The sequence below is a fragment of the Phasianus colchicus genome, chromosome 18, assembly GCF_987193195.1.
Source record: "Phasianus colchicus chromosome 18, bPhaCol1.hap1.1, whole genome shotgun sequence".
Classification (NCBI taxonomy): domain Eukaryota; kingdom Metazoa; phylum Chordata; class Aves; order Galliformes; family Phasianidae; genus Phasianus; species Phasianus colchicus.
In genome coordinates, this window is record NC_143453.1 from 4,686,284 (window position 1) to 4,703,619 (window position 17,336).

At 37.2% G+C, this 17,336-nt stretch overlaps 2 protein-coding genes across 9 annotated transcripts in view; one reads left to right on the forward strand and one right to left on the reverse strand.

Moving 5' to 3' along the window:
* RSPH14 (radial spoke head 14 homolog) overlaps positions 1-17,336 on the reverse strand; it is a 73,363-nt gene that overhangs the window by 25,838 nt on the left and 30,189 nt on the right. The window lies entirely within an intron of this gene.
* Positions 1-17,336, forward strand: part of GNAZ (G protein subunit alpha z) — a 45,259-nt gene that overhangs the window by 7,639 nt on the left and 20,284 nt on the right. For 2 of the 6 annotated variants that reach the window (XM_031592301.2, XM_090120844.1), the window contains exon 2: positions 11,979-13,251. In XM_031592301.2, the coding sequence (XP_031448161.1) occupies positions 12,529-13,251 (723 nt within the window). In that variant the 5' untranslated portion in view covers positions 11,979-12,528. Of the gene's footprint in view, positions 1-885; positions 923-973; positions 1,091-5,081; positions 9,737-11,978; positions 13,252-17,336 lie in introns of those variants that run through there. The other 4 variants (XM_090120845.1, XM_090120843.1, XM_090120846.1 and 1 more) reach the window with 4 other exon arrangements.

Sequence of the window (17,336 nt, forward strand, 5' to 3'; positions counted from 1 at the left end):
ACATTGCCCAAAATTAGATTTTAAACTAAGCATGGTACAGTAGAACTACATGAAGTTCTCTGTATTTTGGCCAATTAATATTACTTTTTTATTTTTGTCTTCCTTCTGATACTGGCAAACAGTGAATGCTGAATTAAAAATGCTGCAATATCCTAATCTGGAAATCATTTAGGCAGGATAATTTTTGTAGGAATTGATCTAAAAGAAATGGGTAATTCCTACTGTAACTAAAACACTAACGCTTTAAAGTTGGACACTCAGTCATATGGAACTCTTGAAGTGTGCAGTGAACTTAATTAACAAATAAAGTTCTCAGTGAGCAGAACAATTGTCTTCATTCTTAGCAAGCTCTCTGAATCATTCTACTAGTACTGGTATTTTATTTTGGAAGAATTTCACCCAAGTGACATTCAAGTGAATACCCAGAGAGTAAGGTACTCTCTCATGATTCTACTGTCCAATTTACTTCTATACTTTTCCTCCTCAGTCTCTCATAAGAATCAAATGGAAAAGGCTGACTGAATGGAAGTTTATAGTAACCTACAAAAAAGCACTTATAAGACAGACAAGCAATGAACAATTCCTCAGGATCATCTATAGAACTACCTCTGAAATGCAGGAAAAAACCTTGCTCAAGAAAATATCTGTGTTTAAAAAAATCATATAATCAGGGCAGTGACCAACTGAAGAGGTAGCAATTCTGGTTCTTTTTCATTAGTGGGTGTATGGGAAGTGCTGAATCACAGCCTGAACCTCTGATTGATCACCTGAAGTGAACAGAGAGTCAGCCCTGGGAACACAGGTGAAGGCAATTCACCTGTGCTGCCAGAAGGGGTGGAGCCTGGCTGCACTTCTCCTAGACTCATTTCAGAGCTGATTACCACTGGGGAAGGATCTCTTTTGGAGCAAGTTAAGAATAAGGGTAAGCACCCTATCTATTCTCTCTTTGGTACAATAACCTGCTTAGCTAGAACTCTTTTGTTTATTTCATAATTTATTTCATAACATCTGTATGCTCACTGATGATACAGTGGGAAAGTACAGATCGCTGCCTACGAAAGCCAATGGAGTTCCTATTCCATCTTCAGTTGTAAGTCTGAACTAAAGTATGTATATTATGCTAGAGATGCATCCCTGTTGTATTCTAAAAAAGCTTACTGGAGACAAATATTAAGTTTGGTTGCCAGAATCAAAAAGACTAAATTTGATTAAAAATCTGAGTGAACATAAGAACTTCTGCTGATGGTGTCACTTTTCAGCCCTCACTGAAAATAACTTTGGAGCAAAGTAATGGAGACGTTCTCCTCTTGCTGTCAAATTATTGATGAATATTGTTGTCTTCTGATAGTCCATGATTAACCAAAGGTTATCTACGTAACTGTACTTTTGGATTCCAGATACTTAATGTTCTTGTGATTTATCAGTCAAGAACTATTCACAGAACTCATCAAAATCTTACATAAGTCAATTCAAGAAAATAATGAAGTGCTTGTAAAGGAGTGTTAAATAAACATTTTTGTAACGGAGGCCAGATGGAATGCTGTCAGTCTGTAGCTGTTCATATTCAGCAATGAGAGATGATGTGCAAATGGAGTTTTTTTTAGACACACTGGTTATTATCTTCTTCGCATAGGATGTGAAAAAGATTTACACATTTGATGAAGTTATATTAAGAGCATATCAATCTCATCATTTACTTGATGTCTGCATCTGTTTAGTCAGAATCATCAACTGTAGATTCCATATTTTTAAAAATGTAATTTAAAAGGGTATTTCAGACTTATCTTGTTATAAAATCCCTATGAAATCCTATTTTTCTCTACAAATAACTTATCCAGCTTGTATTAGGATTGGTCAGAGGCAGGTGGAGATCAACAGAATACAAACAGCACAAGGCCTAGATTAAAAGATTTCAGAAAATTATATTTCACCTTGATGGAGAGGCTTCCTTTTGCAAACAGTACAGAAGATGAGAAGGGGCAGTTAATGTTATTTTTATGAAGAGCAGTTGTTTACGCTAATCAATGATGGATATAAGTAACACAAACTAAAACTTTATCTCCTTCTTAAGGACTGACAATAATTGTCTCCAAAAAGTCAGTGAGACAAAATCAATGTTGCATTGACATTGTTTTCTTACTCTGCTACTTGCATTGTTCCTATGTATCTAAAGTAAGAAAACTACTTAAAACTTGTAGTGGATATTTCCCTAACAGATGGAATCCTGAGAAGACAAAAGGATAACAGGAGTTGCTTCCAATTTTCCTTCTAAAGTACTTTGTGTAAAAGATAGTTAGAGATGTGACTGCTAGTGCACGTGGACTTCAGCAGCATTGCCTCTTAATGGGATTGCTGCCAGCTGGTAGAACTTGAAAGAAAATTAAAATTGCTTTCAGATGGGTGAAGGGGTTAGTAATTCTTTTGTCTCCTTTTCGTTGAAGTGGGAAGGTGGAATTTTTGTAGAGTTAAAAATTTTATTTTTCTTTTTTTTGGGGGGAGATGTTTGTGACTTTTGGGGTTGATACTGCATAATGAGTTGTTCTTCTCAGTAGAATTCTGTGAGGAATTTTTCAGTGTCAGAAGAGGAAAAATGCACAAAATTTATAACGGTTGTAAATGGAGCTAAGAGGCAGTACTCATCTTTTCCTAGTTACAATGCTGGCTGTGATATCTCAACTTAAAGGTCTTGAGGTGTGCTCTTAATGAACCATGGCATACCAAAATCCACACTTCTAAGCACAACGATCTTGAGAGGCTGCACACTGTTATCAGGCTAGAACTGGTATGATATGTAACTGAAGGTATCTAGAAATGGACAGCTGAAAACACATAAAAACTCCCCACCCCACTTCTGCTGAGTAATCTGAGCAGTCTCAGAAGCTGTCCTCATACACTTGACATAGTTTTGAAGACAAGCTGTCATTCTGTTATGTATTGTGAGTATTGCTCCATAGCTGGTAAACTTGCTTTGTGGGTTAGAGTGAATTTGGAAGCTGGAAGACATCCAGCTGCAATAGCAGGTCAAAACAGTGCAAAAGCTATGCCTTACTGAGAAACTTGTGTATGACCTTCATGCTGAGGTTTGGATGCATTCTGAAAAACTGCTAGCATGTATATTATTTCTTACCCAAAATATATTTCTCTTAATTGTTTTTACAACAGTGGATATTGAGTAAAAAGAAATAACTTCTCGGCTTTTTTGTTGCCTATATCATAGGTGTAAAATGTGGAACGCCAACTAGAATAGCTAGGAATCCAGTGGTAAAATTTTAGCTTTATGTTCTATTTTAGTACTGTGATACAGTGATACCATAAGTAGGTTTTGGCTTTTTCTGCTAATACTAGAAATGAGAATTGAATAACTAAGGATTTATTACTGAATAATGAATAAACTAACGTCTAGATTAGCACCTTTCAGCTTTAAGATAATTTTAGGTAGTACCACAGCTATTTGAGTCAAAAAGAAATGTCACTGAGAGTAAAGAGTAAAGAGAACAAAAGAGCAGACGTTTGAAATGTTGCTGTTAAGACTTGTGCTGGAGGTGCTTAGTAACTTTGTCTGCTATGTGAAACTCTCATTTAAGCTTTTAGAACTGCTTCACTCAGGGAAAAAAAAAAAAAACTCTGCAAATTACTCTTTCTTACTGTTAAATGTTGCAGTGGATCAGTTCTTAGTACTCAATTCAAGAGCTTACCTAAGCGAAATGAATGAAATAAGGATCACAAAATGGGGGGAGAACTGTAATTGAGTACCTTGATAAAGAAGGAGATAATGCTGGTAGAGCTGTGATACAAAAAGGAAACTTTTCTGGCTTCAGCATAGGACAACTTGTGCAACCAGAGAGTGTGATTATTTGCAGACAGGGTTTAAGGGACTACTGAAGATGTTGTCACAGGTTTTAGTAAAAACACTGAAACTGTGATTGTATGGGTAGGGAGTTAGCAGGAGTATACAGATTAAAAATATCTATCATTAGGGGGGAAGGAATCTACTGAAAATGTGCCCAGACTTATCAGCTCATTTTGCTACTTGTTGAATTTAAAAATACTGAATATTTATCAATAGACAATACCTACTCTCTTATTTTTGTTATAGACAAAAAACATATTTGTGGAATGATGTGAAAGTGATTCACAGGATAGTGACAAAATGTGCATAGCCCTACAAATGTGTGGAAACATCTAGTTTTTGTCGTAGTGTGATTAAAGATCTCTATGGTCAGATTTTTCTCCTGTTTGTGTAAGATTGAGGAAGCCTGAACAAAGGTATAGTAAATACCAACACAAGTCAGGCTTGGAACACGTGCTTGTAGATGGAAGTTAATGTTAAATCACGATAATACTGATAACGTGTCCGTATCTCCAAATAACGCAGTAAATTATGAGATCATATAGAAACCTCGATCTGAAAGTTTGACTATTGTATCTATTCTTACAAAAGTTACTAGGGTGTGGATATTGATATACAAGAGCAGTATGAATCATGCACTAAATACTATTTTTTCATCAGTAGAACTCCATGCATCACAATCGTTAAGCATCCTGCCAGCAATATTTTAAAATACAGGGCATTACATTTACTTTCACCTGTTGAAAACATGGTACAGGCTTGTATCAATGCCCACTGAAGTCAACTAAAAGCTTTCCTTTAACAGCAGGTAGATCATAACCATAGCTTTTTATAAGGTTTGGGGTTTCTTTATTACTATTTTTCCCTTTAGCATTAACAGTGGTATTTGTTCTGCTGAGAAAAATCTAGAGATCTTCTCATTCCAAACTGTTACTTAACATAGGCTGCTATTTCAGCACAACTGCCTAGAGTTCCTTTACTCATATTGCAATCTTGTTTAGTGCCAACTAAAAATATTCTTGATCTCAGTAGAAAAACTGAGGTTGATTAAGAAAAAACCTTACATTATTTAAGAAACGTTGATCTCTCGTGGGGATGAGCAGTGAAAAATGTGCCGAGAGTATAACTGTAGATACTTGCACTGAACTTAAGCCAGAAGAGTGCTTGTTGTTCTTTATCATCTAAGGCTGAACTCATTTGTAGTACTGCCTCATATGTAAAATGTTATGAAGTTAATATACATCTAGATGGCAAGACAAAATGTACAAAAACTACCAGCTTAGATTTTTAAGCCAGGAGTTAGTCTTTGTGCAGTACTGTGCTTACATGTTAAGCACTTCTGGCTGTGGAATTGTTTTGTGTGAAGTACATCTGCATTTTGGATAAAGCCCAAAGCACTTTCACATCAAACATAAGAACATGGACAACTTCCTTCACCTTCTGTGATTTTTTTTTTTTTAAGTCTCCTTTGGATTTTAGAGAGAGTAACTGTGGTAAAGGCTCAGCTGTTTGAGGTGTACCTGCTGAAGCTCTTGCATGCAGCAGAATTGTAAAGCTGTCAAAGCTTCTAAATTTCAAAAGAGAAGCAGAATGAGACCACGCGTGGGCTGCAGCTGTAATCTGTGCCTGGTAGCATGCAAGTCTTCTCCCATGAGTCACGTTTGATAGAACATTGGATTTTGTTTAGCCTCGTGTGTGTGTTTGTTGTTGTCCTAGGTTGTAGTCTAATACTTCTTCCAGTCTTCATCTCCCCTTCTGAGGATAATATCATGTTTAATTTGAATTGTGAAGATGGATCCTAAGAATTTCACAAGTCCATTTTGATAAAGTTCATGTGATTAATTTTTTGTGGTACAAGACTGGAAATTGCTCTCGATGCTACCCACCAAATTTGTCCCTGATAATAGCACTGATTCTTATGCTGATATTCACACCATTGTGTCCTTTCTCTTGTGTGAGGAACAGTGTGTTTATCCACTTTTATGACTTGCTGTGAGGATGGTATCTTCAGCATATTTGTCAAGTGTTCCTTATATTTTTCCCTGAATTAGGTCATCATGAGATTTACTGGCTTTATTCTTTCACAATCCTGCTTTCCTTTTCTACCTTTTTCCATTTTGATCAGCTCCTTGATGCCTTCCTGCATCATGTTCTTTTCTTATACTTTTTGAATTACTATCTCTGAACTGCAGTATGCAACTCCTACATTCCTTTTTTTGACTTCAGCTCATGTTGACAAGTTGCTGCTCAAGTGTACTCATTCAACGTATGTCTGTTTTTCTGTTTTTTTTCCTTCACTGTGAAACATTTCTCATTCTCTGTTGCTTAGTTTCCAGCTTGAACTGTCATCTTTCCAGTCCATTCATTCCATGCTTTCACTCATTCTTTCCATGAATTCAATGTTGATCACTTCTATTGAAATAGTTCCCCATATTTTGCTTTCTTTGCTTCTAAAACCTTGTTCTATCTCTCACGGTAGGGTTCACCTTGCTGACTGTTGGCCCTTATTCAGGCTCAGCAGTGGCTTTTTCCTTAGCAAAACCATTAAGGAAGAAATCTCCCAGCTCACTTTTTCCACAATGGACTTATGCTGTCCTCCTTTCATTTTCTAGTGTAATTGAATTCCCTACGTGCAGACCCACCTTTACAACTTCTGAGTCAATCCTTTTCTACCAGCCTTTTTTTTTTCCTGCACTATACGGAGTTCTGCTGTTTTTTTCATGATGTAGTAAGATGTATCCACCCTCTGTTCTCAGCATGCCTTTCACTCTTCTCTTGCTATCCTTTCCCTGTTCTTTTCATGAAAACAGATTTCTTGGCTTATACGTTTGTCTGTCTTTTCAGTTTGCCCTAGAAATCTTACTTAGCTTCTATGATTTTACTCTTTTCAAATCTTTGCCTAGAGTTTTGCCTCTCATCTGGTTTTTGTTGTTTTAAAATATACAAACACAACTGTGATTTATTTTTGTATGGTGTGTCAAAGGTACATTTTTAACCATCATCACAGATAATCATCTCATTTTCATTGCTTCCATTTACTGGAGCACCTTCTACTTGCCTCTTGCTTGGACTTGAGCTTCAGTCTTTGACTCTTCACAGGTTGCTTAGACCGTATTGTTTTGATTTTTTTTTTAATTATCTTTTGAAACTTGTTTTGAGGACACTATTATCTGTGCCTAGGTTCTCAGGTTTTTGCCACAGAGATTCTAATTTGGACCTCACGTTTGGTTATATCTGTCATTGGAACAATTCAATACAAGCATGCTTTTTCTCTGTCGTGTGGCATTTTTTCACAAGGCTATATTGTCATCTTGTTTCAAATCCCTCCAGATTTCTTCTGCTATGGTAACTAGCAACACTTCCCTGTGTTTTAATAAGGTATTGTGTGCAGCTAGGTTGGGCAAGTAATACCAAATTTGCCACCTTATTAATGATCAAACAGTGTTTACTATTTTTTTCCAAAGTAATAATCACCTCCTTAAGCTCTCTAAGATTTCTGAAACAGTAATCCCCTTTTCCAGTGGTATGTGAGTCTTAGTTCATGAACAGACCACCTGTGAACTACGATAACAGATGATAAAGGCTAAACAACAACTCAAATGAAGCCATAACCTACACTACTGTCATCACTTGAGCTGTGTCCAAGCCACTGATGCTGGTACTGACTGGGTACTGCTTTTAGTTTGTTGCTGTGTTACAAATTTCTAAATGAGTCTGATGTTCGTATGTCCCTAAAGCAGCTGCTGTGTGTGTTGTTTCTTTTCTTCCTTGTCTAGCAGCCAGGATTTTCTGCGCACCTACTGTTAGATGCACTGTATTATTCTTATAATATTTCATTCTTTATGGAAGTCTAAAGGATTTAGAATTTTTGACTCTCTTCATGAACCATTTGGTATTACATACTGGTAGTGTTGATGTTTCACACTACTTTGGGGTTGTTTGGACTCAGTGAAGCAGGTCATGATTTAAAATACCTACCAAGGGTCAGTAGTACTTGGGTATTAATGCTTTATATGATTTACGTTTCCTACTTCCTGAAGTAAGCAAGATGTGCAGTTAAAAGGAAACATAAAATAACTAATAGTTTAGAGACCACTCTAATGTGGTCTTGGTCATAGCTGAGCTGATGCAAAACTCTGTGCTATTAACTAAAGATGACAATCTAACTTTGTACAAGCAGGGCCTGAATACTTGGTTTATAAAGAATGCATTGTGTTCACTACAAATTCTTATGTTTCCCTAAAACTTGGATCAAATCTACATGGTAAGCTTTGATGGTATTGACTAGCTGAATAGTATTGACTAGCATAACTTGTCTTTAGATACTGCTGAAGTATGTTGGATGTTTCCCAGACAACAGACAAAGATGGGATGTTTACACCTATGAATATACAACAGATTTTCTGCAGTGAGATACTATATTTGAAATACTATATTTTATCTCGATCTCTAGGCTGAGGCCAGTGGGTTGAAGTTCAACAAGACTATGTGCTGGATCCTGCAACTTGGCCACAACCTCAAACCTTGAATACTGTGTTCAGTTTTGGACACTTCACTATAAGACATTGAAGCCCTGAAGCGCGTCCAGAGAAGGGCAACAAAACTGGTGAGGGGTCTGGAGCACAAGTCTTACAGGGAGTGACTGAGGGAACTGAAATGGTTCAGTCTGGAGAAGAGAAGGCTCAGAAGAGACCTTATAGCCTTCTACAACTGCCTGAAGGGAGGTTGCCCCAAGGTGGGGGGTTTGGCCTATTCTTCTGCTTAACTAGCAATAGGATTAGGGGGAATTGCCCCAAGTTGCAGCAGGGAAGGTTCAGATTGGATGTTAGGAAAAATGTCTGCTCTGGAATATAGAGCTGTGGAATGGGCTGCTTAGGGAGGTGGTTGATTCACTGTCCCCTGAGGTGTTCAAGAAACATTTAGATGTTGTACTAAGGTACATGGTTTAGTGAGGAAATATTGATGGCTGGTGGATGTTTGGACTACATGATCTGAAGGTCTTTTCCAACGTTGGTGATTTCATGATTCTATCTGCTCAGTCTATGTACTGATAGGTATACAGAGGCTGTGTGTAATGGCAAATTAGTTTCTCTGGGTTTTCCACTATTTCTTTGTAAAATGTCCTTCTACTGTGTATTCCTAGCTGGCAATTCTAATAGATCTCCGTTTTTCTGTATATTCATGATGAAACCTATCAGAACCACCACCAGTTTTCCCGGAAAGTATGCTGGAAGCATTTATGGCAACATGTACGTTCATAGTGATCTGGAAATCACAAGGAATCACAGGAATGAGTGGCCATTGGAGAACTACTTAGGATATTTCATATACTGTTTTCTTGAATGTGTCCAGAGTTCCATTTATCTTTTGCAGTAATATAATGCTCTCCTCAATACAGTGGTACAATCTGTGCTGGCTCATCCTAGTAGTCATGAATTTTATCCAGGTCTACAATGGTTCAACAATATATCTGCCTTAAGCAGGGTTAGAGATAGGAAGGGATTTAAAGATAAATATAGAATCAGTGAAAGTATTTAAGAGTGAGTGAGTGGTAGACAGCAAGCTCAACTGTCCACTGCTAATGTCCCAGGAAACTTCAGGAAAAAAATATAAACCTGCAGTCTTCATACCTTTCCTTCTGATGTTAAGGGATCACTAATGATTGTTCTGTTTGTCATTTTTTGGTAGAGGCTTCACATTCTTGGACATCTTCATAAATATTTACTGGAAACTGCTGGAAAGGGATGCACTATGTTGCAAGAACTTGCCTAATGACAAGATGCTGTTAGAACCCAGAAATGCATAACTGTTGGGCCTGAGATCTGAAAGCAGGCACAGAGACTCTACCATCACACCTGCCAGCCCATCATAAACTAGATGAGATCTGTAAGTTATGTAAAAGATCCTCAGAGAGAAAATTATGCAGGGAGAAAACTGCAAAAAACAGATGCTAAGAATTAGGATGGCTGTGACAAATATCCAGTGCACAAAAAGCAAGAGAATAGTAGTAACTTCTGTTACAGGACAACCTGAGATCATCACATGTATTTCTACATCTTGAGAAATGAAATTCTAGATATATAATAGATTACCTTCATTCTCTCTCCTTAAATGTTTGAAGAAAAATATAATTCATGCAGCTATATCTATGAACCAAGTCCTCAGCCCCAGCCAGTGCTTCTCTGCTGCGCTCTATCTCAATATTGTTTATGTCTGAGTTTCAATTGTTATTTGGCATCATTCACCTCAGCTATGTTGACACCTATGGAAAAGGGTAAAGCAAAATCTCACTGAAAACCTTGGCTGATTTTTGGCAAGACAAAAACTAAGACTCAGCAGTGAAACAATATCCTATGAAGCACGTGTTATAAAATGTGTATGTTTCAGTAATGTACATTACATTGAAATAAAAATCATGTAAATGTTCTTTTTGTTTTTTTCCTCTCACAAACTGTGGCCAAGTAGGAATGAGATATAGTAGGATGGCAGGGGAAGGTATATCTGTAAAAGTGAATCATCCCATGATGTAAGTGATGTTCAAAAAGGAAAATATTTATTGTTAAGCTCCAATTTCAAATACTTAATCTACATATGATTATTTTTGAATGCTGGAATGTTTCCTGCCCAATAAGAGTTTTATCATTATGCTTAAGGAAGTAAAAGTAAAGTGCAAGAAGCTTTAAGTAGTTGTAGCTCAGTTTCTTTTCCCATAAAAGCTAAAGATGAAGCACCTGGCCTGGATTATTCTGTCCCTTTCCTACTAGTGTGGAATCGTCCTCTTCAGTACGCATTTTTTGCTTCATCCCATCTATATTGAAATGCTAGTAACTTCATGCAGGAAAAACTTCAAAAGACTTTCTAGGATAACATTTAAAGTGGGGTTTGAGGGGAAGCCTTATTAAAATGGAATGGGAATAGTATTTTTTTTAGTAGGTTTTGACCTTTTTGTTAAACCTTCCACTGAGAATATCTCAGTGGCATGCAGTTTAGTTTGTTAAAAAAAAAACAAAAAAACAAAAAAACAAAACAAAACAAAAAAAACTCACTGAAGAGACCCTACAGACACAAGTACACAGACAGTGAAGTGGGGCCAGCATACAATAAGAAAAGCATGACTTCTGGTGCTCAGAGCTCAGTGAAAGCAGCAAGCCCTTCCTAGAAAAAGAGACAAGTCACCAATCAGCTGTTAGCAATGTGTTTCCTTTTGTGAGAGGTAACTGCTTCCTGCTGTTCCTTCTGCAGAGTTTCAACTATTAAGCTTAAACCCTAATTTGGGAATGTTGCTCTAACGGTAACTGCAAAGATTTCAGACCTCGCTTTGGATAGTATTTCCTGTGCTTCTTTTTCATGAAGTCTTTGCCTTCTGGTCATTTTTTCCTGCATCTCCCTGAATTTTTGTAGGAAAAAAAAAAATGGAAGTGGTTTAACCAACATTAGCTTTGCTAGGGAAAAAAAGCTTATGCAGTTTGTGACAGTATTATATCACTATTGATTGTGTGGGTAGGAGGTTAAACAGTTTCATTCTCAGAAGGGGAAGGAATATGTTGCCATATTCTGCAAACATCAGTTACTTTCTTTCTTTCACAAAATCATGAAGAAAACTTAATCGCTTCCTTTTGCTTCCTAATTTAGTTACTTAAATGTTTAGTACAAACAAAACAAAAAAGATGAAAGAAAACTCAGGAGAACATCTGAGTACAAGATATTGATATAAAAGGAGAGGCTGGGAAAAGTAGTTGTGATTGTTTCATTTTTCTACTTCAGGAAAACCAGTCAGAACAGGACCGTGCAGGAAAAGCACTGCCATAAGCTCTTGCTGAGGGAGAAATTGGGACACAGCTCAGCACTGTTTGTTTTCATGTAGGTTTAGATAATAAAACACAGAAGGCTGAAAAGGAGACTTGATTTACTATTGTTCAGAAACCACATTTTCTTAGGTCTGCAAGTTTCAACTGTCCCTACATTCTTGCTGGAGTTTTGAATTTTTGTTTTTCTTTGTGTATTTCCATCTCTATTTTCTAGTTGAGATAATAAAAGGTTTCAAAGTCCAGAAGAGAAAGCAGCAAGTAGTTTACAGCGAGGAAGCAGTCTCTTGCTTCGTTCATTTCTCTCTCTTATTGTTTGGCAGGTGGAAAGCACAGACTTACAGAACTGAATTGAATCAGCTGAAGAAGTGAGAGCAGAGAAACAACAAATGCAGCGCGACTGAAAAGAGTGTCAACATTATCTAGCAGCATCACCACAGCAACCGGAAAATACAGTTAGAAGACGAGGGCTAGAACAGAGAAGGTGAAAGTGCAGCTCCTTACCTTTGGACAGAAGGCAGCAAAATAATTATGCAGAACAGAAAGGAATATTTGATGGATCTAGCCAAACCGTGGCAAAGGAGAGCATCCCTTCATTAACAGGAATGTGCCACTGTTTATGCGCTGTAAAGGGGAGTGTCATGAGATTTACTGAAGAGGCTTTTTCTGTGGTTGCCTATCTACGCGTGTTTGCACCCCTGCTGGCACTGAATTAGGTGGTACAAGCCTCTTGGACCAGTAGGTATTGGATTTTTCTTCCCTGTACAAGGTGTACCTGGCACGAGAGCTGATAGACACCACAGATCTTTCTTAGAGACACAAAGGAACTGAGACAATCTCCAGCCTTCCCTTTCTGTAACAGCCTGCTATACCATGGGATGTAGGCAAAGCTCTGAGGAGAAAGAGGCAGCGCGGCGGTCCCGTAGGATTGACCGCCACCTGCGCTCTGAAAGCCAGCGCCAACGAAGAGAGATCAAGCTGCTTCTCCTGGGTACCAGCAACTCTGGGAAGAGTACTATTGTAAAGCAGATGAAAATCATTCACAGTGGTGGCTTTAATTTGGAGGCTTGCAAGGAATACAAACCTCTGATTATCTATAATGCAATTGACTCCCTCACACGCATCATTCGGGCTCTAGCTACGCTTAAGATAGAATTTCATAACCCTGACAGAGCATATGATGCTGTGCAGCTCTTTGCCCTGACGGGTCCAGCTGAGAGCAAAGGCGAGATCACCCCTGAGCTTCTGGGAGTCATGAAACGGCTGTGGGCAGATCCAGGTGTGCAGGAGTGTTTCTGCCGCTCCAACGAGTACCACCTGGAGGATAATGCTGCATACTACTTAAATGACCTAGAAAGGATTGCAGCACTGGACTACATCCCTACCGTGGAAGATATTCTGCGTTCTCGGGACATGACCACAGGGATTGTAGAAAATAAGTTCACGTTCAAAGAGCTGACTTTCAAAATGGTGGATGTGGGTGGACAGAGATCTGAACGCAAAAAATGGATCCACTGTTTCGAGGGGGTTACAGCAATAATTTTCTGTGTGGAGCTGAGTGGATATGACTTGAAGCTGTATGAAGATAACCAAACAGTAAGTACATCATCTGCTCCTTAATCCCCTTTTATTTCTCTTCTGTTCCCCCTCATGAGTTTGATTGCTTTCATTTACTTAGATACTTTTCTTTCAAAATGTATTTACTTACTATTTAAGTGCTTCTCAAGTGACAGCAGAAATTTGTCAGGTTTATCTGGGTAAATAATTGTTCCAAATGTCACTAAAGACAGTAGACATCTTGATGTACAGAATAGGTAACTTGGACACTGTGGGCATTGTTTTGCAAATCCTGGGTAACTCTGAATCTAAAATAGCAATGAGTACCAGTTGTGTCCTCCCATTCCTCCCTCCTCCTTTTTCTTCGCTGGGATTTTCAATCAAGATTTGGGATAACATAAAATTAGTTTAAAATAAAAATCCAAATAAGGAACTTTAAAATTTTCTTTGGCTGTTTTTGTTTATGTAGTTGACTTGCTTTATCCAGTGAATATTCCCTTTTAATGCTATTGTTAGTGTCTGGTTTGCACAGCACACAAATACAGTAACTATGGAAATATATAAGCACACTTACACATATGCAACTATGTGTTTGTAACAACATTCAATTTGCTTGAGATAACACAGGGTTTTATTTGAAGTTATTTTTTGACAGATGTGTAAAATCTAATACCTAAGTTTGTGGGTAAGGCTAGAAACAAACAAGGATTCCACCATCTTGTGGTTTCTCAGCATGCTCTGTTTATTTTGAAACCAGATCCTGTCAGGAAGTATGAAAATCTATACTGTAAAATTACGAAGTTAACTTTAAGATGCTTCTATTTCTGTTATATTCCCTTACTACTTCAGCTATTTTATATTTAGAAAGCTAGTTCTGCAAGTATCAGTTTCTAGAATACTCAAGAACACCAGCATCCTTGTTGTTTTACTGCAGGTGTGTTACTTAACTGTATTTGGGGAAGAAGTCCCCAAAAAGAAAATTTTATTTTATCTTTTATTTATTTTTATACAGTGTTTGGGTACTAACAGTATCAGTAAGAAGATCTTCTAACTAGCTGTAGTGATCTGGTTTTGCACTTCTCTACGGAAGTAGATTACTAGTCAGCCTTGACATCTATTGCTTATCAGTCTTTCTGCCCCTTGTTCATGTGTAGCAGACGCATCTGCATTAGACTTTCTTTATGGAGTGTCTTAAGCTTAGTATACTACACATGTGTAAGATCTATATCATCTGCTGGACATCCTCTGGTGCTTGTGTATGAGTAACCCTACTTTATCTGCAACTGTATATCTCCTTTTCTCCTTTTGCTTTAGAATTTCAATAAACTCTTGTAACTCTCATAACTGACTACCAACTTATACAGGCTTCACTAAAGCTGTAATGTGGAGGAACATTTTGAGAGGAAGATGGATTTCCTCCACAGACAGGCTCAATAGAAGAGCTGAAGCTCTATCTAAGTTGTCTGTCAGAGTGCAGATTCCACTGTCATGGATTTTCTCTGAGAAGCTATGCTGTCTCCTTCTGGAGAGGAAGTCAACCATTACTTCTGTCACTGTTGTTTGCTTTGCACTGGACTTGTGTAGTGTCAACATGGATGCATATCTGACTTTTCAATTAAAAACTGCTATTGAGAGCTGCTGTCCTCTTTAAAGATTCAATATCCATGCTCTTGGTTTTGATAATTACTGGAATAACTGCAACAGCTTTAACAAAATGCGAAGGCCTCCCCCAAATTATACATATAGTATATAGCACGTGCTATTCACCACATCCCTGAGGAAAGATGAATTTTGGATTTGAAAAAACTTCAGTGATTTCTATCTAGTCTGCTATTTGTACAATATCATTTATTGTGGTATCACAGTACAGATTAAAATACTGTCAAATGACCTAGGGGATTACACAGGTCTAGTGATAAGAGTTTACATTGGCTGAGGTGGGGAACTGCATGAGATGGATGGGGCTTTAGATTGGAAAGGAAAAAAAAAAGATCCACGGGTGATGTTTCTGACATATTTTCCAAAGTTTGTATCAGAAGTTGACAGAAGTCATAGAGATAGGATTGGAAAGAGATATCAGTAATTACCTGCAAGTCCTATAAAAAACACACAAGCCAAATAGAAACATGAATTAGTTAAAATTGTAGAACAATACTTCCCTGAAATCTTAGTCTTGGAGTTTTTTTTGTTTGCTTGCTTGCTTGCTTTTGCTGACACTTTTCTGTGAAGTCTTGCGTGTTCAATTTTTGGGTTCTGCTAGCCCAAACCAGCATAAAATGAGAGGATCACTGAAGATAATACATACAACTGTTCCCTTCACATCCCATGCATTTAGGAAATGGGTTGCTGAATTATCATTTTATACAATCTGTTATAACTACTGGTACAATTATGATAAATGATTTCAATTCATTTGTATTTCTAACTCCTTTGTCAGAGCTTTAGGTTGCCAGTTTTTGGTTGCTAACAGGTTTTTCAGAAAGATTTTCTTTTTCTTATTAAAAGGGAGCTAAGTGATAAGTTTGAGAAGCAATTATACTTAGGTTTGAACCAAGACTACAAAATAGTTTCCAGAAATAATCCTTTTGTTTTACAAGTTTCCCTTATATGGCTGAATAGCTTTTGCTTGCCCTTTTTATGATTCTTCAAGGAAAAAGATGTTATTGCCAAGAACATTAACCTAAGCTGAATTTTGATCAAACGCTTCCGTTTTACTGCAAATGGAATACTCATTATGAGACACTAGTTAACATTCTATTGACCAGCTTATCAAAGTGAATGTTTGCACCTATGAATAAATTTAGAACAGATAATAGAAACACTCTAGCAAATAAAAGTTATGCTGCAGAAGAAAAACAGTCTGTTCCAGATTTAAAATAAATAACAAACCCACTCCTTCTGGTAAGAAAATAAGCCACTATAGAAACACCCGAAGACGTACTGTTGTCTTTTTCTCAATTTCTGAAGCTCATGATTTAGAATTGCAGGCAAAATCCCGTGGTTTGCCAACACGTTAAGACATATTCCTCCATAACAAGAGCATGCATGACAATCCACTTGATGAATTTGGGTTGGGAAGGGGAAAATTTGGGGATAATTTCTGCATTGATTTGAAACTCTTCATAATTAAATGTATTCTATGTGTAGTACCTAGAGTTAGTATCTGCAGCTGTTTGACATAGGATATAAATAACTGTGGGCCTAAACTCTTTATGATGTCTCTAGAAAAACTGACAAATAATGGTTCTGAATTTGAAAGTAGAATAGAGAGAACTCAAATTTGGATGGTCAGTTTGATCTTTCTGTAGGTCAAATAGTCTGTTTTGTATGTTCAGTTTTGAGTGTTTAACTGCAAGTATCTGAACATTCTGGTAACTTTGTGTTCTATGACGTTAAGTAAAAGTTACCATCACTAATTAAACATTATACAGGATTGTGTAATACTTTTATTTCATTTTGCAGGGAAAGAACAAAATCTGTTAGTGCTGTGATGTTGTAACTTTTCTGAGGGAGAAATGCAATGTCTCTGATATGAAAAACTTTACATACTTCTGTTCTAAGATCTGCTATTCAAATGTCTATGAAAGAAGCGTTTTGGAAAAAAATAGAGATTTTGGTTGAGTGGAGGCTTAAAACTACTGTCTCATCTCTAACAGTCTTGATTTTGTCATTGTTTATGCGACAGACTGTGTCTGTCTGCCTTGAAGCATGCCTGCGATGTTGCGTTGCTGGTATCCGTTCAGATTTCTAAGCTTTAGTAACTTGGGCTTTGCAGAGAAAGTGCTGCAATCACACTCGAGTTCACATTCCTCTTATTGATGCTGCAATTTGTTTATTTGTGAATAGCAAGATTGAAAAATTCTTATTCTGGAAAAAATGTGCCTGATCCAATTTTCTGGGATTTTCATATTGAAGATGTAGAAGTTCTTCTTTATCAAGGACCTTATTGTTTACTAATGGGTTTGGATAATATTAATGGGAATTTGAATTTATAACAGAAAGCCTCTTCTTTCTTTTATCCCAAAGAAAAGTTCTAGTAATGAGTTTGTTAATCACAGTAATGTTTAAAGTAGTGCACTGAGATCAACACTCTTTTGACACTATTCTGTACAGAATTCCTAATG